Source organism: Carassius auratus, chromosome 10, assembly GCF_003368295.1.
Source record: "Carassius auratus strain Wakin chromosome 10, ASM336829v1, whole genome shotgun sequence".
Taxonomy (NCBI): Eukaryota; Metazoa; Chordata; class Actinopteri; order Cypriniformes; family Cyprinidae; genus Carassius; species Carassius auratus.
In genome coordinates, this window is record NC_039252.1 from 6,712,225 (window position 1) to 6,736,785 (window position 24,561).

Consider the following 24,561-nt stretch of genomic DNA (forward strand, 5'->3'; position numbering starts at 1 on the left):
AGAGAGAGGTAAAGAGAGAGAGAAAGAGAGTCTGCAAGGAGGAAGAGTCAAGATACTCACAGAAACAGAGGCAGAACATGCATTCGTGAGTCAGAGAGTGTGTGTGCGGGTGTGTATGAGTGTTTGCTCTCATTGACAGAGAGAGAGAGGGGGGGAAGAAAGGAAATGAGAAATGGTCTCATTGAAATATTGCAAAGAAATAGCAAACGATTGTGAATTCCCAGTAAGAAGAGGACGGACAGAGTGTGGATCCAAGAATCCTCTTACATAAATAACTGGGTGACTGAATGAATGAGTGAGTGACTGACCAAGACCAACACTGGACCAAAAGAGCCCATCGTGGAAAAGAAGAAGAACAGAACGGTGCTTAATGACGCATCTGACATCTCGTCCTCCATCTTTCCCATCCTCCACCCTTCCATCCATCCTCGGAGACAGGCAGGGAAGTCTTTCCTCCATCCTCTCGCATGCAACAGGAGCATCTGCTGTGATGGGCAGCGCTCGGAGGGACGAGTTAGCCTGAGGTTAGCCTGAGACAGCAGCAGAATCACAGGAACTTTGTGTCCGCATATGAGAAAGATAGCAAGATCTCATGAATTAACAACACCACTCATCCAAATCTAGAGACTCGCCACTAAATACAGGTAAGGATGCCTAAAAGGCTGTATTGTTAGTGTTTTATGGTCGTTATGCTCATTTGAGTTTATCTTTGCATGTGCATCTTATCTTAAATGTATTTGTATTTAAATTAAATGTATTGTTTATGTTCATGCAAAATGAGAATGTTTTTCCTTAATCTAATTTCATTCAAAAGATTCCTTTACCTAATCGAACAAAAAAATCAGAAAATGTGTTATTTGTTGTTATAATAATTAAAAAATATTATTAATAATTAATTTAAAAAACATATATTACTTTTAAATGTGTGATGTATAGATTAGATAAATATATAGTCTAAAATATTTATACAGCACATAAATTATAAATAAATATTTCGATTATATAATATTATGGTGTTTTATTAATGATATACATGTATATATAAGATATATCAAACATATATAATAAATGTTTTTTTTTACATTTATATAAGCAAGCATATATTTGCATGTGGGTCATATGTTTGCATTTCTGGGTCCCACATCATCACGCAAGACTTGCATTTCTGTTCTTGTGTGGCTGTGTTCACCATGTTGTGGAATCGGCCAGGTTGCAGTTGATGATTGCATGTGCACACAAACACAGATTCCATCAATGACTCACATTATCTGAGTGGGCATCTGATCACATGGGACTACTACACACCGACACACATACTAACCCACATGTGTGGTCAGAGAAGACAGAGAAGGACCTGTGCTTGCGAGTGTGTGTGTGTGTTGCATGCACTAGCGCTGCAGTCAGTGTGCTGCGTATGCCGCTCTGATTGCATAACCGCCGCTGCTGGCGCACCCCTCCCACGACACTGCACTAAAAACTGCTAACACACTCTCAGAATACTAATAAGTGCCGAAAACCTTGACCAAACACCCAGAAGTCCCTGTTTGCTTCCTGTACTGTAGATTCAGCCTCCTGTCACAATGGAGATTCAGCAATCAATACTTTCCATCAATATGTGTCTGTGCACCTGAGGTCATGCCAACATCAGCCCAAAATGACTGTGTACTGATAAATGTTATTGTTAGGCTTGGTGTGAATGAATTCTTCAAAACCCCCTTAAAATCAAATGCTAGACGATGCTTGTTTGAGATAATATGATATAATTTTTGAATAAGCAAATTATGATATAAATTCCAGTTGCACTTCATTAATTTTTAAGCTGAAATTGCTATAAGCAATTCCTCAAGAAACAGTTCCAGTCTATCAGCTCGTTACATTACTCTTTCTTATTTTCATCCCATTTAAGATTGCTTCCAAAATATGACAGAAATCCTAGCATTACTTTAGGATAGAAAATAGCATTAAATGCAGATATTAACATTCCTTTACAATGTTTTGACAAGGGATCGTTGGTTCATTGATTATTTTGCGTAGTTGTGTAAAAAATCCATGTTTGTAGTGGTAAAATAAGTTCAGTTCAATGATTAGCAAGCGTTTTGTGATAATTAATAGCTTGTTTATGTCACTCTGCTAATGCTAACCTTTCTAAGCTAATTGGTTGTGTTGTTTTCTCGCAATCGGCCAGTTTCTAAAAGTGTCAGTAATGATCTTTGCGATATGTCTTGTGGAAAGGACTAGGTGATCTACGTTAACAGAGGCTAAGGGAACAAACCGTCTCTCTCGTAAATAAACTGTGGGTAAAATGGCTGACGCCTGCTCTGAATGACAGCCACTGAATTATTAAACACTGCTTCCTCCTCACTAAAACAAGCATGACCTGCATTCTCTTCAGCAGATCGGCACACACACAACTGCCATTTCTAACACAAAGAAACACACAAGTGCAAGACTATGATATCCATCCTTCATTTTATCTTCCAGAACATTCTCAAGACTTCATCTGCTCCATCTTGAGCTGATTTTTGCACGATTCATCACAGAATTGTGCTTGTTCTTGTAGGTTTATAATACAGCTAAAAGCCTCCTTTAAATGCCAATCGTGATCTCATTAATATTAGTTAGTAAACTGTGGTTCTAACACATCTGCATTTTCATCTGTACAAAGTCGACAGCATCTAAAATGGTAAACTTTTCAAATAAATTGCTGCATGAATGAAGTAAATCCAAGCATTCATAGGTTTTCAAACAGGTAAATAACCAACACTTCACGATCAGACAAGATTCATAAATCATTACAGCAGATAAGCACATATTCATAGAATCTAATCATCATTGCCAGTAATCTTATTTCTTAGAAAACAGATAAATAAAAACCTAACTAATGTGTGAAGGAAATGGTTTCAGTAAACCATTATGATTAAAAACACAGGTCAAGTATTATAGTGATACATTTAATGATTAGGACCAGAGAAATATTTTGTAGATTAATAAACTAAAAATGTTATATTACGTTTCTTTCAGCTCTCAGATTAGCATGCTGGTGGTTCCTGAGATGCCATTGGTGGATTTAGAAAACAATGGTCTCTTCGCTATTTGCTTGGTATATCTTAGTGCAATTGTAAAATAAATACACGAACACATAATATTGCAAATTTCCATAAAATGGTGTTTTATTAAATCATTTCAGTTGTAGCAATAGGTCTTTTCTTCTGCATTATGAATCACAACTGATTATAGAAAAATGTAGGGTGGAGTCATCTGATCTATCAGCTGCTGATTGGCTGGAGGCAGATCTCAAGAAAAGAGCACAGGTTTATTAGGATGAAATGATTGAGGAAATTCAGCATATGATGAATAAGTTATAACATGAGAAATCTAAAATAAATAAATGACAATAAAATCAATAACATGCATTTAGAAAATAGGGTGAATCAACTTTACATATTTAAATCAAATTATTGATAACAATTCCATTTAGATTTAAGTTTTTAAATCACTAAATACTGATACGAAATTTTTCTAGCCGACATGATCTGTAACAAACTTTCAGTAAAAAGCACAGTTCTATTCAACTACATGATGTGGAAATATTTAACATAATTATCATAATTATCCTCTCTCAAATCCATAAATGACATAAAAAATATATCTCGTTGCATTTGTTTCACCTGCATTCTATATTTGTTCAGGTTTGATGATAATAAGAATGCACATGACTTTATCATTTATATGATTAGTGCTTTCAAAGCAGATTTAGAGAAAATCATAATGTTAATGTTTATAATAGCTTAATGTTTTCATGCCTCGAATTTAGCAGATTAGAGCTGGGCGTTAATATTGTTTACATCTTGCCCCAATGTAATCAACAGTCATAGTGTTTATATTTGTTAATTTTATATTGTTGCCATATTTGCTATATAGTAAAATCTGTGGGGATACTGGATAATATTTAATGTATAAATAAACATTAAAAAATGAAAATATTTCATTATTTGAAAAAAAAAAACTGTTTAAGACTTTTAGTTTTTATTCTTTGTTTACTGTTGATATTACAGTACATACACTTCATGTAAAAACCTGAATGAGATCCCCATGTGTGAGACTTCCTGCAGTCGTAAGGGCAGGGCTCAGGACAGGCTTTGTGTGACAGAGGTCAACAGCTGATAGCATCGCTGGCACAGGACATGCTGCCCCTCTTGCTGACAGTCTCACCGCACGCACAGGTGAAATGCATCCAGAGAGAGAGAGACAGAGACAGAGACGGGTGGTGGGGAGAGATGTGCTTGTGGAATGTGCTGGGTGGTACCTGTGTGTATTTTTGTTGTTCATTGTGTGTGTGTGTGTGTGTGTGTGTGTGTGTATTAGTGGGAGTGAGAGGGATATGAGCACAGGAATGTTCTAGATATTTTGATGACTGTGCATCCATCTGTTTACATGCTTTCTGTGTTTTATATCACACTCTGTTCAGATGGATGATTTTCAGCGTTTTAAAGTGATTTTCACTTCTGTAATATAACTTTTTTTTTTTTTGTGAGAGAGAAAAAAATGATGGCATGACTCAATTTTATCCATCAGGATTTGATTGGATCGTGGAAAGCAGTCATATTGTTTCCCAGAAAGAACCCAATGCTAGTTCAGTAAAACAATGCTTAAATTGGCTATAATTTTTTATACTATGCAGCAGCCCAAATGATCCCTGTTCACTGATGTTCATTTTAGACATTAAAGGGTTAGTTCACCCAAAATTATGTCATTAATGACTCACCCTCACCCTGTACCGAACCGAAAATAAATTTTGGTCCAAAAATAACAAAAATTACGACTTTAATCAGCATTGTCTTCTTGTGAATGCACTCACAACAGATCCGGAAGAGAAGACAATGCTGAATAAAGTCGTAATTTTTGTTATTTTGGACCAAAATGTGTTTTCGATGCTTAAAAAAATTCTAACTGACCCTCTGATGTCACATGGACTACTTTGATGATGTTTTTCTTACCTTTCTGGACATGGACAGTATACCGTACACACAGCTTCAATGGAGGGACTGAGAGCTCTCGGACTAAATCTAAAATATCTTAAACTGTGTTCCAAAGATGAACGGATGAATTACGGGTTTGAGGTATTACACCCCAAAATTCATTCTTTGTTTCTGCATATTAAACTACAATACAAGAATAAATATTATATCCTTGGAAAAATAAGGGAAGGGCAGTTATATGAATGTGTTTTGATGTCATGGTGGTGCCAGAATGTGCTGGAATGTGATGTCTTGACAATGTGATAAGGTTCTGAATGAACTTAAGAATGTTATTGACTCAATGCATTCAGTAACTGAGCCTGTCTTATGAACACATATTCTTGTATTAAGTGTTAAAAAAAAGTTATTATATGGAGCATTTTAATTATTACTGAGTAATATTGACTACACATTATATATATATGTGGAATAGCAATGAGATTTCAATCATCTATAGTGAGATACCGCAGGAATACAAAATAAGCAACCAAAAAATGTCACAGAAGATGTTAGTATGTACATTTCTCTCCTTATTTAGACAAGATAACTTTTTCGCTGTAGAAAGAAACATTATGGATAGAGGACTCGTATTTTAGCCAGAAGCATTGTTTTAAATGAGGATTTATTTCTCTTTTCTTACAAAAACATTTTCATTTCACTAGACTTTAATTTATGATCTGGAGTGGTGTGGATTATTGTGATATTTTATCAGCTCTCATTCTGACGGCACCCATTCACTGCAGATCATCCATTGCTGAGCAAGTGATGCAATGCTACATTTCTGAGAAAATTTTTGATGATAGGGGCCATAGAGATCATAGAGACCGGCTTACCATGCTTCTGGAAATCTCAGCCCAGCTGATCTCAGTTATTTGCTGTTTCTACCTCCTCCTCTCTGGCTCTCTTCATCATGTTTTGTGCTGACAGGATCGAACACACATGATTTCATTAAGCGCAGCAGTGCTGTACAGGGCAGCAGACTGTTGGCCTGCTTTAGTATGTTATCTGCTGTCTGTCTCTCTCATGAGCTTCTTACATAACGGAGGAGCTTGACTTATCAAATATGAAATCCTGTGTGCAATGAGAGACCAACAAACAAACAGATTAATCGATACACAGTGCAAAAAGAACATATGTAGACTGGAGAGCACTACACTTGTGTCACAGTTACAAGATATTTTTTAATGCTAATGTTGACGTGTTTATTTAATGTCTGATGTAATAATTTCTGAAATATTTTTAATGCGATTTTTAATGCGATATATATATATATCAAAAGTTTGGGATCAGAGTAAGTTAATGTTTTTAAAGAAGACTCTTTTGCTCATCAAGGCTGCATTTATTTTATCAAAAAATACAGAATAAAGTATTTTTGTGAAATATTATTGCATTTTAAAATCTATTTCAATCTATTTTAAAATATAATTTATTCCTGAGAAGCAAAGCTGAATTTTCTGAAGAATTTTAAAAGAACAGTGTTTATACAAAATAGGAATTATGCGTTACAATATAAACTACAATTTAAAGTTTGGGGTCAGTAAATATTTTCTTTCTTTCTTTTCTTTTTTTTCTATTAATACATTTATTCAGCAAAGATGTGTTAAATAAAAAGTAATAGTAAATTGAGAAAATATTTCTATTTTGAATGTGCTGTTATTTTGAACGTTTTATTCCTCAAAAAAAAAAAAATCTATATTATAATTAAGCAGCACAAAAATATCAACATTGATAACAAATCAGCATTTTATAACTGAAGGAGCTTGTAACATTGAAGTCTAGAGTAATGGCGTGTGAAAACTTTTAAAGTATAATATTTTAAACTATATTAAAATAGGAAACCAATATTATTAATAAAAGTGTAATAATATTACACAATATTACTGCTTTTCGATCAAATAAATATAACCTTGATGAGCATTAAAGACTCATAAGAGACATATGAGACATATGATATATGAGACATATGAGAGATATATATATAATTTTCCCCCGTATAACTGATAATCTCTAAATAGAAATGTCTGAAGGCTTGAGAATCATTTCACTCATCAAATCTCACGGTTTCCAACGCCCATGCACCAGCTGACTACGCTGATGTCAGAAAGCCTATTCACACCTTTGTGTGTGTGTGTGTGTGTGTGTGTGTGTGTGAACCAGTAAGAGCGCGTGGTTATTTTTGGCTCTGCCTCGCAGCTCTGCGGTGCCGTGGCAACTCGAATGAATGTGACTGACAGTTACTGGCTGATCAGTGCTTCTGTGACCTCCAGAAAATGGAGGACGGTTTGATGACACATCCTGTGTTCGCATCCTAATTAAATCATTGCAAGCAACTAAACCAATGAGAGAGCTGGGAAATAGAATAAAGAGAGGTTATGATGACTAATTATTAGGTCAGAACGGTCACAACAACGTCAAGGAGCTGGTTCAAAACAAGCGTGTTTTCATGCGCTCGCCTGCACATGTTCCAGAGTGTGTGTGAGTGAAGGTCCACGGCTGTGGGTGGAGAACAGTGTGAATCTTCAGAAATGGATGAATGGGGGAGGAGGAAAGAAGAACACAGATAGTGGAGAGATGCCATAAATAGACAATCTAGCTTACGGCGCATTCACGCCATGCGTGAATCATAGCCGCGTTTGATTCCTGTGGTAAATGACTTATTTCTTGACCGCTGAAATACATTCTTAAGGTAAATACATTGTATATGTTCTCAGATATATCTGCAATGCCAACATTGTCCATTGACATATGATTCAAGATTCTCATTCGTCACATACAAAATTATATTTAGCATATATAACCAGCAGTGAAAGGTGAGTCAGGTCCGCTCCATGGACAGTGCAATTATTAAAGAAAACAACACAGATGAAAATTTACATAAATATAGCTATGTAAGAATGAAATAAAAGTAAACAATAAAAATATAAGAATAAAATATAAAAAAGATGTATATTGTAGAATTAAATATAGAACGCAAAATAATGTGCATGAATGTAAACTGTAGTCTTAAATATTAAGATATACAGGGATGTACAATGTGCATATGTGCATTATACTGTAATTGTAAATATTAAGATACACAGGAATGTACAAGAGGCAAATGTGCAAACAGGGTGACACTGTCAGTGTGTCTATGTGAGGTAGTGAATGATGAATATCTTGCTGATAAAGTGAACATTAAGTGGAGGCATGGGGATGTTAAGAGGCTGGTTTTGAGTTTAGGAGCATGATGGCCTGGGGGAAGAAACTCCTCCTGAAACTCTCGGTTTTTGCCATCAGGCTACGGAAGCGCTTACCAGATGGCAGCAAAGTGAAAAGATGGTTACTGGGTTGGATGGAGTCTTAGATGATTTTAGCAGCTCTACTTCTGCAGCGTTTGAGGTAGACAACCGTGAGAATAATTGTAAATTAAAGTCCAATTTATCCACTTAGACTTGAAAACAAAATACTGGACATTATACTAATTCCTCTATTGTCATAAAAAACATTGAAGAAAAAATAAAGCCCATTATGGTCAAGTTAATGCAGCAACAGAATATGGTTGTTGGATCTGTATTCATGTGATTAATACAGTTAAGTTCACACTCACAGTTCATTTTTGGGAGTGACAACCGAACTTACATGCACCTGCGTTTTCTGCAAACCTCTTCTGTCAGACTGAAATGCTTCACTCTCCACTCGGCTATAAAGCTGCTGTCAGGTGAATGCACCATCAACTGAACATCAACTGTCATAAGAATTTCCCATGTTGTTGAAGTCGCCATCTTTGATATTTACTTTAGTCCCTCACTGTTACAGTCGATATCTATGACTAGTGTGAGAATAGATATGGCCTCTTGTTCATACAGACAGTAAGACTCGATAAGTACATGTGGTTGTCACCAACAGTGTGAGTAAGTGTGTACTGTATGAAAATAACATGGTAAATGTATAGCAGCAGCTAGGTAACTGCCTTGAATTAGTCATCCAAAAAAATTAAAATTGTAATTATGTCATTACTCACTCTCATGTCTTTCCAAACATGTAAGATACAAAGCAGGGATCAATTTTCAGGTTATTATTACTTAAATTTGTTTTGTTCCTTTAACAGTGCTCTCATATAGGTCTAGCTTCAGAAGGCTTGGAAAATAATGCATACTCTATATGGACTACTTTGTTTTATTATCTGTGTTGATGTCACTACCATTAGTTTTTATATAATCTCACCGCAGGCTTTCATTAATTTCAGAGTTTCCAATGTGTAATTACAAGTCCAAAGACTGTTTCTACTAACCAGAATCTGGTAATTATGGTAATTCCAACATGAATGTACCATTCCTCTTCGACTCTGCAAGCGAGCAGAGCACTGTGATGCGACAAAACTAGATGCTCCTGTGATATTCATTAAAGTGCTGTCACGCGTCTGCAGTGTAAGCAGCTTTGTTAATTATAATGGAAGCGTTCTATTTTATCACATAAGATCACAAGCACAGTGTGGATGTGGAGTAAAAGGACCCATGTTCTCTCTCTACCTTTTTCTGCTGCATGTAGGTCAGCTTCCTCTTTCTCTGCTTCTCTCTCTCTCCCTCTCATTTTTTCTCTCTAGTACATTCTCTATCATCACATCTTGCATAGCGTACAGAGAACTATTACAGCTATGTCAGTGTGCTCACCACTGTTAATAAAGCTCACACACAATCACAAACCACATCTAACCACATTTTTATCTCAGATAACTCCGTTTTAAAACTGTCACATCATTTCACATGCCCATCTAACCAAAAATGACTTACTGAAACAAAACTAAAACAGATTCTGGTCCTGGATGCTTATTGGTCAATATACTATAGCATACAAAACTGAAACTTGATTAGTGTTTTTAATAGTATTCTACAATACTTTTATATAAAAAAAAAACAGTGCAATACTCAAACCATGCTATTGTACATTGTGAAAACATTGTCACGAAAAAAAGAGGTTGTGCATCATGGCTTACATCTTCCTTTTAGCTGTTGACAATATATTCCCAGATATATCACAATACTACTCACGCTGTATCATTCTGGATGAGAATGTCTACAAAATATCTTAAATGTAAATATACCACGAGCTCATTCAACATGAAACCAACATGAACAAGTCAACATGAAATCAGAACATGCATATTACAGTATATTGGTAGGCTATGCATGTATTATTTTAAAGAAAAACAGTGTTTCTCTTCATAATCTTTATTTTGGTAAGCCACGCCCACTTTTTAGCTTCCAAACAATTTATGCGAAATAAAATCATGTCCAGTCTTAATTTTTTCTTGTTGACTACCCTGTTTCACTGAAATATACCACATTATGAAAGTAAAATAAGCACTGGCAGCCATTTTAGAGTTGCTGGCTTCTGTTGAGATGTGTTGTGTTGTAATACATGTATAGGGTCATAGCAGAAGTACAGATTGTTCTGTGGTCAGGTCCTCAGCCTCTTCCTCCACAGTGCCCATGCCCCACAGGGCCGCAGATGGCAGCTGGCAGATAGAGCAAGACAGTTTTTTAGACTGGCAAAGATCCTGCAGGGTTCCAGATTTCTGCTGTGAATGGACATGTTGCGCAGATAACAGTCTTTTGCACAAAATCAGCTCTTAAAGTTTCTTCATCAGATTTTCCCCATTGCTGTGTTTTTAGCTCTAGATGACAGGACACTTTTTAGACACCGTTCCCAAGAGTGCAGGCAAATGGCCTGGAAAAGGCTGAGCTGTGTCCTTGCATTAGCATCATCTGAACTGTTTTATTTTTTCCCCTCCAGGAACAGAAACAGCACTACCTATGAGTCTGCATATCTGCACCACTTTGGGAAAAGTGCTGGAAGCAAGGAAGGTCTGGCAAGACTCCTGAGACACTCTCGGACCTGTCACGTCACCAAAGAGTGGACGCACAATCTGTCAAGCTCAACGCAGACCCTTAAGGATTTCTGATCTTTTAAGGACTGGGAGAACACCTTCCAGATCTTTCCAATGCCACATGAGCACCTCCCTGAAAAGCTTATCAGAACAAAGGTCAGGGAAGTGTAAGCATAGCCAATCACAAGGGGAAGCAAAAACAAGGCAGTGTCATACCACAACGGGGACCTGAAACAGGAAGAAGGTTGTGACATTAGTTGCATCAGTTCCCTTCTGAAACTCATTAGGCAATCTATGAGAAACTCTACGGACATTTGGTTAACAACAGTATTAAGCTAAACAGTATTTCTTAGTAAGATCCTAAGATTCTCTTCAAGGTACTCTGTATTTAAGTCCTTACTGTATTTATGTCACAATTGCCAACATATCTTCTGATATTAAGTGTGATGCACTTTGTAGTGTTCAGCAAATTCATTTATATGTAATAATATCACTGAATATCCAGTTATATCGAATTAACAACTCTCAGTGGTGCAATATCAGTGAACAGGGTGTAAGTTGTTGCCTCAAGACTTTTATAACCACTTGAACCACAAACTGCAACTTGTTGTGACCTCTGAAGCAAGACATAGTCCTCTATTGTCCTTCAGGGCTTTTTATACTGTGCACTGGCTGGAAGTCGTTGTCCATCTGTGCCACATAAAGACTCAGGGTGACACAGCCCGTGACCAAGAAGGGACTTTGAGACAGCAATGGACAAACCCATCCGTCCTCACGTTCCCTGCAATGGCTGAGTGTCCTCCCCCAGTGCACTGAAGACATTCTTCCCAGGACTGTACGCTACATCAAGTTCCTCTAGCCAAGAACACTGAGCCTAGGAGTGAATGTCCTGCCTGCGGCGCCAACCTGTGACCATCCCCATGGACACTGTCAAGATTATCCAATCAGAGAAGTTCCCTTGTGAGTGTCCAGTCCCCATGACCCAGCCTCGCTTCGCCCCACCTCCCCGCGTCGCTTGGGATGGAGGAGGTGAGGGGGAGGTGATCGTCAACCGAGCATGTGGTGACCTGTCCATGGAGGTCAACGGCAACACCGTGGTTCCACCCAGACCCCTAGTGTCTCCTCCTGCCCCCATCCTCCGGCGGGAAGCAAGTTATCTTGCCCAGCGCAAGACCAGCACATCCGACATCTGCTACCACCAGTTCCACTACAAGATGGACGACGTCATCGTCAACCAGTACGTGCTCCGCTCTTCCTCCACCTCTTCCTCCTCATCCTCCACCTCCTCAGGCCCAGTGATGCCGTGTGAACCGCTGGACTGCCCCACCTGTGGACACACCTACAACTTTGCAGGCAAGCGCCCACGCATCCTGTCCTGTTTGCACTCGGTGTGTGAGGAGTGCCTGCAGATCTTATACGAGTCCTGTCCTAAGTACAAGTTCATCTCCTGCCCCACTTGCCGCCGTGAGACCGTGCTCTTCACCGACTACGGGTTAGCCGCGCTGGCCATCAACACCAGCATCCTCAGCCGGCTGCCACCTGACCCAGCGGGGACAGTGCAGTGGGGCAGCGACGGGGACCGCAGCTGCTATCAGACAGTGCGCCAATACTGTCAGTCAGCTTGCACTTGCCAAATTGCCAACCCTCTTTCCTCCTGTGGCATCATGTAGAACGGAGAGGGTGAATGACCAGCACAACTCATCCCAAAATCTATTCCACCATCTAAAAAAACCTTGAGTCACACACATTCACCTTCTCCGAAGTGTCACAGATGAATCTGTATATTTAATAGCAAAGGATGCTATGCAGACTTGAAGTGAAAAGGACACTTGTGTGCAAAGACAGAAATATGAAATATCAGAGTAAATGTATTTTATGTATGATCGGATTTCCCTATAGCCCTCGATCTCTTGTTTGGATGTGTTCGTCATTGACATCTCTTTACATGGGAATGCCAAGGGAAGTTTATCTCCCCCTATCCTGGGTATAATAAAGACCAATAAAGAATTTAAAAGTCAAACTGTTTGTTTGGTCTAAACTTTCACTTGTTAAGTTACGTAGTGTTTGTGATTAGGCTTTTCTGTTAATATCTGGAAAATTTAGGGTGTATTCACACCTGTCTTGTTTGGTTCTATTGAATCAAACTCAAGTTTGTTTCCCCCCTTGGTTCGGATCTTTTGGGCTGGTGTGAATACAGCAATCGCACTCGGGTGCGGACCAAACAACCATACCGAGGCCCAGCTGAAGAGGCGGTCCCGGCCCCGTTCAAAACAAACTCTGGTACGGTTGAATGGATGAATCAATGAATGGATGACCTTAAGCACATGTCTGGTTTTGTTCACAATTTCTGGTTCACTTGCACAAAGGACAATGTGTAAACGAACCACACCAAACAATAAAAATCAACATTGTATTTGGTCCGGACCAAAGCAAGGGAACTAGTGGATTTTCCTGTTAGTCACTACATCAATTACTGTTTGTAGCCTTTCTAATAATTGTGCATAAATTCATTGTGTGCAAAATGTTGTTATTTTGTACCGTGCAAAACTTAAAATCCATATCTTTCTTTTTAAGAATGCAAAACATCAGATTCTGCTAAAGGGATGTGAATATGTATGAGTATGTAAACTTGCAAAGAATGTGGTGTATATATATTTTATTATATTAAACAATTTGTTATGAAATCACCTAACTATTACAAAATAAGGAATTCTTTTAGCAGCAAAGGTTTACAGACAGAGATCATGATAAAAGAGAAAATAACTATCATACAATGAATGGATCTGGTAATGAAAACTTGACACTGACAGTAATTTACATTGCAAATACAATACAATATTAACAAATACAGTGCATAAAGTTCACTGCCCAAAACAAAGTATCCATTAAGTACATAAAGACTATTAGTACTACTCAGTACTTTATTTAAGTGAGCCTTAAATACTTGATTAAACAAGCTATACATACAAAAGTGCTATAATACCAAGGTAAATGGGAGGTGTGCATATGCCACCATTACAAGGCATCAATGTGGCATTAATGTTAGAGACGGGTCGTTATACTTCTGTTCCTACTGAAAAAGCTTGGTGTTCTTGTTTTCCTCTCAGGCTGAAAGCTTTAAATAAAAGTACATTTATTAAGATCGACGAATGCTATTTTACTGATGATACATACTGTAATTGTTAAAATAGTAATTACTTAAAATAATGTCAAGCTAAAGAAAATAATTTACCTTTTGCTTTCTCTGTCAGACTGTTGCGTTTCCTGCCTTCTAAAGGATGTGAATTTAAGTTTTTGGATTCTACTCCGCTTTTTGTGCTCCTTTGCTGGTGGCTGGTTCAACAAATAGAGGAACAGTCCTATTATAATAACTCGCAACATCCACATTCCATAGTTCACCCAAAAATGAAACTCAGTCATTTACTCAACCTCGTGCTGTTCCAAAACAAGTTTTATTTTTGCAGGACACAAAAGGAAAAGTCTAGTAAAATGTCTAAAACCAGGGCCTCATAAAAGTACATATGACTTAATGACTTTATAAGTCTTCTGAAGCACTGCAATAGATTTCTGTGATAAACAGACTGCAACAGAGGTTTTTAGTCACTAAAAAGAGTTATGCTCAAAATTCACTTTCATTGTATGAAAAGCAACTTGGACAGTCTGTTTTTACTCATTTTGTGTTCAAAAGAATTAAAAAAAAGAACAGCAGATTTCGAAAGATGTCAGGGTGAGTAAATGACGAATTTTTGGCACTCACTGTTTACTTACAGGATCTTTACCATCAGGTTCCTCGACTAAGACTCCTGCAATAGGTTCATCTTGAACAAACCCTGCTCTTCCTGTAGGATCGACATCTATTTTTAACAGGCATCCACCAAACCCAGAATGTTTCTTTTTTTTTTTAAAATTAGGGATTTGAACTTGCACTGAGTTCATCTGTCAAGAAGACTCACTGTGACGGTCTGCAGCTGCCTGAGTGCCAGAGACTGAACTTTGAAGAGACACAATGGGTTCTTGGGGGTGAGTCGATTCACTGGCTGGATCTTTATGACCCAGAATCTGTAAACCTTGCTCGGTAGGATAGCTTATTTCCTCCTCATGTAAGCTTCCACACTGAAAACACTAGTTAGAAGAGTTAATGTGCTTGAAATATGAGGTTTCAGGTTACAGGAAACAATAAGAAATCATTTTGACACACGACACTGCTTTTGGAAAACTGACATAAATCAAGACAGAACTGGAAAGTCTTGATTATAAGACCTAAAAAAAGTAACCTTTGTGAGATATATATCAGTGACTAACCTCCATTTCAGCATGCTGACTCTTCAGGTTCTCCACCTCTTTCTGCAGGCTGTAGTTTTGCTTCTGTAGCGTTGCAATGTTCTCCAGCATCTTGCACACCTGCTCCAGGTACAGCAACCCTGGAGACAGCTTGTCCAGCCTGTATTGATCACTGTCCACAAGCTGCTGAGACAGAGAAATCAAGACCCGTATTCATTAAGATTCCCAGAGCTGGGAACAGTAAAGCTTTTATTATCTAATTTGGTGGGGTATAACAGGCAAAAGCTAATCAGTTTGAACTATATAAGATGTAAAACTTGATCTCTGTTATAGATTTCTCTGTTTTTAGTGCCAAATAGATTATGGGCGTTTTTTTCTGAGTTGCTTTGAACAACTGAAAATCTCATCACATAGGGAAGCTGAGCTTCTGACGAAGTGAATGCAAATAAATAATGTTAAAGATTAAGTGTGTAATTTCTGTACTATTAGCATAACCAAACAGACTGACAAAACAATGACTGACTGTTTTAAATAAGTTTTCCTGAACACTCCCCCTTTCAGCTATTGGTTGATCAAACAGATAGTCCCACCCCCAAACTGATACGACTGGCTTAATAGAAGCTCCTGCTCAGAGTAATGTTTTGACAGCATCACGATGTTGGCCCTTTACAGGGAAGTCAACTGAAATGTTATTAAAAATGTTGTATAAAAAAATATATAAGAGTTATTAAAAAAATATATTTATACAAATATTATAAAAAATTATAACATTTATCCTGAGAAACCACTTCAGAATTTCTGTTAATATCTACATTATTTATAGAGCTGACCATTTGTCTGAATGCTTTCCAGAGTTTATACAGTGATCACTTCACTCAAAAATATTTAGGCCTAAATTAAAAAAATGTAATGTATTTGAAGCACAATAATAAAAAAAAAGTTTACAAAGTTTTAGCATAAACTAACAAGCAATGTTATGCATATTTGTAAGATTACAAACAGGTAAGATTTCTGCACTAAAAAACATCATGGCATAGTTTATTATAAACTATTTACAACTATTTTAATTTAAATGTTTTCAAAATACAGGTATTCAAATGAGCATAAATGTGTTCATCGTGAAAAGCAGTATCCAGTAAGTTAAGAACAAATTTGATTTATTGATAAATATAGAAAGATGCGTAAAGTGTATTTAAAACACATTCAGTTGGTTACACTATACTTTACAGTATGTGTACTTGTATAAGGGAAATACATGGGTTAAGTTTAGGTTCACGGATAATAACCCAGTTTTTGTACTTGCTAAATAAGCACATACATTGTACATGCAGACTGGATAACTGTACACAGTAAGTGCTACCACGCAGTTTATTAGTATGATAACATAAATATTAGCTACTTCATTAATGTATGACTGACTGATATGCATCACAATAAGTTATTTATGTAAAAAATGTGTAACCTAAATATAAACAATTAAAATACATCAATCTAAAATGTAAGTCTTAATATAAATATAAAATCTAATTGACAGCTTCCTTATGTGACAACAAGCCCCACAAGACTCCCCTGTTTCAAAAAAAATACAACAACTAGACTATAAACACTCTCTGGTGACACACACACACACACACACACACAAATGACATTTGATATTTCCTTATTAGAAGGACATTTTTGTTTTGGTTACAGTTCTATAAAGCTATCTTTCCTCATGAGTCGAAGTAATAGCGTTCGAAAAAGTCCAGCACAGATCTCTATCATCAGTGGCATTCATTCCTCAACACCCACACATTCATTTCAGCCTGATGGCACCATTCCAGTCATTCCTCTCTCACCTGAACCGACCGGGTCCACAGTCTTAGAATGATTGTTTAGCAACTCATAACACAGATCCAGTCCAGAGTCCATTAAAAGGATGTCTAGACTGTGCATGTGCATTGTGTGTGTTCAAGAAAGAATCAAACGCGTGTTTCAGTGGGGTTAAATATGTAGGGGATAACCTGCTCATTATGTACCTGAGTTAGTCATAAAAGAAAGACTGCTTGTAATTTCTTGTCCTCTTGATGAAGACTCACATGATGCAGGTCAAAGTGCATTTAGCGCAATATGCCTTTGACCTTGACCATGTCATGTGATGTTACTAGTGAGATTATCATATAAAAATATAGGAATTTTCACTTTAAAACTTAAATTAAGAAATTCACAAACGCAACCTTATGTTAGGTGTTTTTGCATCTTGCATTGTTTCCCCCGAGACATGCAAAGTTACAAAAAGTCTGTAATGCATATGACAAAAATGTGTGCAAATTCCAGGTAAGTCATTTTGAAGTGTGAGGAGCGTGAGGAGTGTCCAATGTTAAGTGTGAGACATGACAAATGAGCTCTATACTGTATGTCACGTACTTGTCAAGTGCATCTGAGGCAGTGCACAATGAGGTAACGAAACACGTGTTCACTGATGGAACAGCATGATTGCATTAATCATAAAAGTATATTATTTTATAACAAATAAAGAGATACTATAACCCCATATACCCTGTTGTTCCCTAGCAAAGGAGTTTCTATGTAAAGTAAACACAAGCAAATAAAATAAAATTCAAAAACATTTATAAAACATATTTAAAAGCAACAAATGTTGCAACAAAGTGTACAAAAGGGAAAAAAAAAGCATAGTAAAAAAAAGAAAAACAGACTTTAAAAAAATAGAACAAATCATAAAACCGATACAACTAAAACCTATATACATATCAAGCAACACAATATGATTAAAAAAATGTTTCTTTAACCTATATTTTAATATATGATTCTGTGAGCTGTTTGTAAACAGACATGTTTAAAGGAAGTACAGTAGATGTTGACTTCTCACCTCAAACGTTTCTGTGCACTGGTTGGCCATGTCGGTGTAATTTTAGGCGTTTTCTGTACAGTGCTGCTTTCTTGGGATCTGATGGTTGTGAATGAGTTCTTCTTGGATAAGCGAACCGATGATGTGGCCTGGAGCTGTTTGAGTGAAGTCTGGTTGGGAAAGAGGCCGTGTTAGAGCAATACCATGGCCCAGCGGTCCCCCTTTCCATCTGATGTGGCCGTCTTCTCCATGAGGGCGATTCTGTCCTTCTCAAGGCTTGCTCCACCAGCAGACATTTCGTTTTTCGAACCACAGAGCTGAGATCGACACTTGAGGACGAGGAGGAGCAAATAGAAGGAGACGGGGATGAAGGTTGAACCTCATCCTCTGTAGAGCCAAAAACTGGCTGTGATTCCTCAGACATCAATGTACTACACTGGTGAGAATGACAGGGACTGGTTGTACTAACTGTCTCAAATCCAGAGTCCTCAGATTCGGATTTTATATTGGATAGCGGGACGTAGTCCCTAGAAATGGAATCTAATCTATCCACATCAGGTCCAGGCTGTAAGTATAAATCCTGGTGGCCTTCGGTCGCCCAACTCTCCAGGAGGTTCCCAAAATTCCTATATAGGTTCATTGATAATCTTGTCCAGTGCTCTGTTTCTTTCAGTAGTCAATTAGAACACTTGATACTCTTCAAAGCACCTTGATTTTCTCACAACTGACTAGAAACCTGCAGGTCGATTTGTCACGTTGAGCTAAAAACACCTTTCTGGGGCCGCCCACATTCCGACATATGCTTCTCAATCAGCCTCTGACAAATGCTCCACTTCCAGTGCCGTTCCTAAAATCCTGAGCTCATGTTCGTGGCGGATCTGTCAAGACATGTTGTGAGCATGATGAAACTTTCACAAAGCCCTTAAACAAAGTAACAGAATCTGTTGGTACTGTATGTATCCTGAGAGGAAAGTACATACAGTCTTCAATGTATTGAAAAGATAACCACCATGGACAAGTCCGTTCAATAATCCAATGACCAAATTTTCCACCCCAATATTTTATATTCTTGTTTCTGCTCTGCTGCATTACACCACTTTGTTTGTAGGATGACAAAAGGTTTTTAAAGTAAATTTTAAAGAGTGGTCTTCCTTAAAAACGTCAAAATGATTGAGATAGTCAATCAAATCAAAGACATGGATTCCAGTGAAAATGAGAGCAAGGTAAGATGTAAGTAGCAGTATGTGTTTTAAATAGAAATGTTAAGTAGTTGCAGTAATGCAAACTTGACTTTTTTGTGTGAAATTTAGCTGTTTTGAATTGGAAAACATAGGTCTTTTAAGTGATGCATGTAATTCATACCTGAAAAAACAATAATAGAGCTATTTTTGACATATTCAACAAAAATGGGTTTGGTCCACCACATTAATGTTTAAGACATGGTTACAGCATACATGCATGAGAGAAATGAATAAAGTGATCCATTTGTAACAACTTAACATAAGTGCTGTTCACTCGGCATCCGTCTGTACTGGTTGCCAACAGAACCAACTCAAGCTTGAGGAAATGTCATTTTTCTCGTGAATAATGCACTGAAACTAGGACCGTAGAGTGTCATTCAGTTCACAGCTATGCAGGATCTGCTGGTATGAGCAAAGCAGAGGAATACACATTCCTGTCTATTGATAACATCAGCATGCCTCGTGTAGGAAAAATGAAAATATGCAACATCAAAGAACAAAATGCAAACCACAAATCAAACTGTTAAACAATAATTATGATACATGCGAGGTGCACTCCTATGAAGATAGTTCAGCAGTGCGATACGGTTTATGGTATTATGACAATAATTTGTGTTATTATGTTTATTACATTATTGCATTATGATACTATTATTGCATATAATAAAGTTGTGCCTAAATTAAAGTTATTTATGTCCTCACATGTCAATGCGCCCAGAAGACACTGGTCACAGCAAGGTCAATGCATTTCTTGTGTGGGGTCCTCTCTCTTGACCTCCCAAGGCCTTCTGCAATAGTGACCACACCTGGAAATAAAAATATAGTCTATATGACTCCTTCATATAGTCTATATGACTCCTTCATTCGGGAAGTCGTGGCCTAATGGTTAGAGGGTTGGACTCCCAATCAAAGGGTTGTGGGTTCTAGTCTCGGGCTGGATGGAATTGTGGGTGGGGGGAGTGCATGTACAGTTCTCTCTCCACCTTCAATACCACGACTTAGGTGCCCTTGAGCAAGGCATCGAACCCCTAACTGCTCCCCGGGCGCCGCAGCATAAATGGCTGCCCACTGCTCCGGGTGTGTGTTCACAGTGTGTGTGTGTGTGTGTGTTCACTGCTCTGTGTGTGTGCATTTCGGATGGGTTAAATGCAGAGCACAAATTCTGAGTATGGGTCACCATACTTGGCTGAATGTCACTTCACTTTCACTTTCACTATATTTCAAGCTTCTCAAGCCACAGCTGAGGAATAGACCTTTTCTGTTGCACAATTTACCATGCTTTTTATCAGTGGCCTAAGTTAAATTAATTTTTTTAATAAAATTATAAAGTTTAAGTGTACACGTTTAGTAATCCTTGAAATAACAAAATACTTTGAATCCAACTTCTTCTTGACTTTCTAGAATTTTTAGATGAGTCAACATGGTAAAATTGTGTTTTGTGATGGACACTTTTTCTGATACTAAGGGCGACCACAAAATGGAAACTGGATGGTTTTTCAATTGAAATACACATGTGCAATAATATTTGAATGCAATTGCAACATATAAGGTACTTATAAAAAGTATTTTGTAATCTACTGTCAGAATTAATTCATTTGGATCAAGGAAAATGAGTGTAGGCCTATGTAAACATTCACATGAAACCAGGGGTGTCCCTATGGTTTCTGGGTCCCCTAAAGTGAATATTTACTTGTGCCCCCCACATTCGCATTTCGCTCCACCTCTCCCAGTCGGGCTCTTGGAATTTTCCTAACCTTCCCCCGTTACATCCCCTGCATGGAACATGCTGAAAATGATTATTCTGGTAAGCACTCACTGACGCAATGATATTGTTGCAGCAGTTTATGTGTGTGTTAGTTTAAATATTTAATTGTGGCCTATAGAAAAGAACTTGAAGATTCTTCAAAAATCACCTTTTGTGTTTTGACAAAACTAACAACATATTGCAGTTAACTGGAACATTATGGGTTGCTTATGTTTAATTAACTCTTGTTGGTTGTCAGTAAAATAGGCTAGGTTTGGTCCTCTTTCTTGGGTCATTTAAAATATTTTATGTACGGATAATAACCCCCCCTTTTTTGCCTTTTTTTTTTTTTTTACATATATGGGTGCATTTCTCCTACTACCCACAAGAGGCTGCAGCATCACAAGTAACTGACTTGTCATGTAACGTTATCTTTGCCAGGTAAGTACCAGCCAAATAAAACGAGCCCATGCAGATGTCAATCTGACCAACATTGATTTACCTGACCGCTGAAAGAGATTATATTTAAAAGATTTAATGGACTCAGAGTATAAATGAATTTATTTTCTTTTCGTTGATGAATTAGTTATTTTGTTTCATTTAATTGAGGTGGAGGCTGCACACTTCTGAGTTCTTCTTCAGGGTGACTGGAGGACTCCGAGCGTGACGTTACGCTCTCTGACTGAATAATGGCACGCGGACGCTGATCTCCTAGCAACCGTTAAACAACAATCAAAACTGCTGCGGGTTTGAAAATATGGAGCAGTTTCCACCTAAATTTAGTAAAGTGTTGGTGACACCTGACCCACAGTACATCCCAGGGTGAGTTCTCAGTTAATTTTCTGTATTATTATTAAATTATTTGCTTTGTATTTTGTTTCATAAATTAGATGTGTTTCGTATTTTATTTTTGAATTTGAAAAAGTACCAATATCTTTATTTTGAATGATAATTGATAGTTTATAGGCGTTTATGTTGAAATAAACTAAAGCTTAAAAAAATATTTTCTATATGTAACTTAAAACGAGCTTGTGTGTTGCCAGCTGTCATAGTAACTTACTGCAAGGTGTATACATTACCTAGTTACCTCTCTAAATCAGAGCTGGCCAAAGGTTTACTATAAAGGGACAAAACCCAAACTAGATTGAGGGCTGTGGGTTGAAAATTACTGCAATTAATGTTTTTTTATTCAAAATCAATTATTTTAAATACTATTTTTAAATAAAAACATTTTTAATATACATTTCTTTTTTATATATATATATATATATATATATATATATATATATATATATATATATGTATGTATGTATGTATATATGTGTGTGTGTGTGTGTGTGTGTGTGCGCTTGCTTTGGGCATTTCTGGTCTAAATTAATTAATGAATCCGTCAGTGAATAAATCAATATCATTGGAAATGTCTCTCCTTCAACTTCTTCACTAACTTTTAACTTAGGTCCCCAAATTATTTCAATCTCCAGCATTCATTTAGCATTTTTACCAAATGCACATTTAATGTATTGGTTTAATAATATAATGTATAATATAATATATAAACACGCCTTTAAATGGACACTCACACCAACACGAAAATTCTCTCATTTATTTAGCCTCAAGCTATCCCAGATGTGTATGATTTTTTTCTTTCAGATGAACACAAATAAAGATTTTTCGAATAGTAATCCATCTCTGTGCAATCCATATAATGCAAGTTTATGGGACCTGCAAAGCTGATGCATCATGTATCTCTACAGTGAAGTAATGACTTGAGAAGTGACATGAGTCCTTTTACATCAGACTTCACTATGTGATGGTGAAGCAAGAACAACTGGCCATAGTTAAAAAAAAAAATAATAATAATAAAAATTGTTTTTTTTTCTTACAAACATCTATTGTTTTGCTTCAGAAAACAGAATCAGTCGTTTGAATTAACTTTTATAAAGCATCACCTTTAGGTGTTTGTATACATTTAATTATTTGGACATAAAGAATAATAATATAATCATTCTTCCAAACATCGCTTAGGTACGCAGGCTACTGTCCTCAGCTGAAGTATCACATGGGCCAGACATATGGACAGTTAACAGCAAAGCTCCTGTCTTCCCCGGAGGTGTCTCACTCACAGAGGCTTGTGCTCCATACCGGGCGTTTCCCATCCACAGAGGACGACTCAGAACCCCGCGATGAAATCTGGAGAAGCCGACATGGAGGCAGAAGGAACCTGGAAAAAATGATTCCGGGATACACAGGTAACAGTTTGGGGGTTTGCAATACTTGGTGTCTAGCTTGCAAAACTGTAAACATGCATTAAATCTCGCTCTTGTGCTCCAAGGTTTTGTTCCATTGCGTCAAAACTACTTCTGCAAAACATATGCAGAAACCTGTCGAGATGCACTATCAGAGTTCAGCCAGGAACAAGAAAAAAGACTGCATGAAGCTTCTGCTGACCTGTCTTTTACTGTCAACGACAGCTTCCCAGACTTCAAAGTAAGTTGTCACAGTCGGATTGCTTCTCTTTCACAGCTCCCCAGTGTAGGGTCACCCTGTTTAATTATACATGCTAAATATCCGGTATCAAAGCAGATCGAGTGTCACATGCCCAGTAAATGAGAAGAAGTACCGTTCCTAAACACGCTCTTCAATCAGGACCGAGCATGATTTCAGGCAATTATCACTTCATTGTGTTGAAACAAGCTGTGAAAGTTCCCTGATTCAAAGACACTGTTATTTTATGGCTATAATCATATGCTCATTTTTTCAACTTCTTTATAAGAAGATATTATACTTAACGAGTGGTTGTCCTTTGCTGCAGCCTAAAAGATTGAACAGTCCTCTTACAGCCATATCTAAAGATCCTGCCCCCTACAAGGCCCCGCACCCCTGGAAACCACCAGGCTCCCCATACATCATGGAGGAAAGCAGCCCACATAAGTATTTCATCTCAGGTTAGCCAGAGTTAGGAGTTAGAGAGTTTTTTAAATGTAAAGAATGTGCTTATACAGTAGCTCTGAATTTTGTGCCAATTTGTAATTTTTGTACCCATTTTGATAGGTTTTACTGGCTACGTTCCCAAAGCCCGGTTCCTCTTTGGTGCTGGATATCCCATCATCACCAACAAGGCACTGATCCAGTTTGGCAATGAGATGAAGGCATGTCGGACCTCCTTCGACTTGCAAAGGAAGGATTCCACCAGCTTGCCTCTGATATCCACAATATACCCCTCTAAAACAGGGATCTTACCCTCTTACATGGGGCACGTACCAGGTATGTAAAAATGGTAATTATGTTCCTTTGAAGAAAGTATGCTATCATTTATATTAATAAAGCAATGTAATTGTCAACAGGTTACAGATTTCAATATGGCCATACATTTGGGCAGCTCACCCATGATGCTTTGGGTCACATTGGTACAAAGAGGAAGAACACAGAGGAAAATAGACTGGAGTAAAGACCCAAACAGTGCAAGTGAAGCAGTTATCACACATAACCCATCTTAGAGCAATTAAAGTCATTTTGGTCATCTAACAAGCAACATGTAACATGACTTAGTGTTGTCATATTTC

General features: G+C 37.4%; 3 protein-coding genes across 4 annotated transcripts; 2 read left to right on the plus strand and 1 right to left on the minus strand.

The window, feature by feature from the left end:
• On the plus strand, positions 1-12,904 carry rnf208 (ring finger protein 208). Of its 2 annotated transcripts, none has more exons than XM_026274616.1 (2): positions 1-644; positions 10,791-12,904. In XM_026274616.1, the coding sequence occupies exon 2, from the start codon at positions 11,769-11,771 to the stop codon at positions 12,552-12,554; it is 786 nt and encodes a 261-aa protein (XP_026130401.1). In that variant the 5' UTR covers positions 1-644; positions 10,791-11,768; the 3' UTR covers positions 12,555-12,904. The 2 variants fall into 2 exon arrangements, with proteins under 2 accessions (XP_026130401.1, XP_026130402.1); XM_026274617.1 differs by lacking the exon at positions 1-644 and adding an exon at positions 4,076-4,223.
• A 620-nt stretch (positions 12,905-13,524) lies between these two features.
• LOC113110423 (uncharacterized) lies at positions 13,525-19,497 on the minus strand. The gene is made up of 6 exons (XM_026274620.1): positions 18,035-19,497; positions 15,187-15,348; positions 14,838-15,006; positions 14,653-14,723; positions 14,117-14,217; positions 13,525-13,999 (listed from the first exon to the last, which is right to left on the minus strand). The coding sequence occupies exons 1-6, from the start codon at positions 18,062-18,064 to the stop codon at positions 13,927-13,929; spliced, it is 606 nt and encodes a 201-aa protein (XP_026130405.1). The 5' UTR covers positions 18,065-19,497; the 3' UTR covers positions 13,525-13,926.
• A 2,084-nt stretch (positions 19,498-21,581) lies between these two features.
• On the plus strand, positions 21,582-24,537 carry cimip2b (ciliary microtubule inner protein 2B). Its single transcript, XM_026274609.1, has 6 exons — positions 21,582-21,820; positions 23,024-23,247; positions 23,331-23,485; positions 23,811-23,943; positions 24,050-24,262; positions 24,343-24,537. Exons 1-6 carry the CDS (start codon positions 21,756-21,758, stop codon positions 24,444-24,446), a joined length of 894 nt encoding a protein of 297 aa, XP_026130394.1. The 5' UTR covers positions 21,582-21,755; the 3' UTR covers positions 24,447-24,537.
• The last annotated feature ends 24 nt before the right edge of the window (positions 24,538-24,561 follow it).

Excerpts from the sequence above, each read along its gene's own strand:
- cimip2b (XM_026274609.1), top strand. The coding sequence starts at position 21,756 with ATGGAGCAGTTTCCACCTAAATTTAGTAAAGTGTTGGTGACACCTGAC. Across the intron at positions 21,821-23,023 it reads GACCCACAGTACATCCCAGG|GTACGCAGGCTACTGTCCTC; the intron begins GTGAGTTCTCAG and ends AACATCGCTTAG. Across the intron at positions 23,248-23,330 it reads AATGATTCCGGGATACACAG|GTTTTGTTCCATTGCGTCAA; the intron begins GTAACAGTTTGG and ends TTGTGCTCCAAG.
- rnf208 (XM_026274616.1), top strand. The coding sequence starts at position 11,769 with ATGTCCTGCCTGCGGCGCCAACCTGTGACCATCCCCATGGACACTGTC.
- LOC113110423 (XM_026274620.1), bottom strand. The coding sequence starts at position 18,064 with ATGGCCAACCAGTGCACAGAAACGTTTGAG. Across the intron at positions 15,349-18,034 it reads AGTGCACAGAAACGTTTGAG|CTTGTGGACAGTGATCAATA; the intron begins GTGAGAAGTCAA and ends CTGTCTCAGCAG. Across the intron at positions 14,000-14,116 it reads TCTGACAGAGAAAGCAAAAG|CTTTCAGCCTGAGAGGAAAA; the intron begins GTAAATTATTTT and ends TTTTATTTAAAG.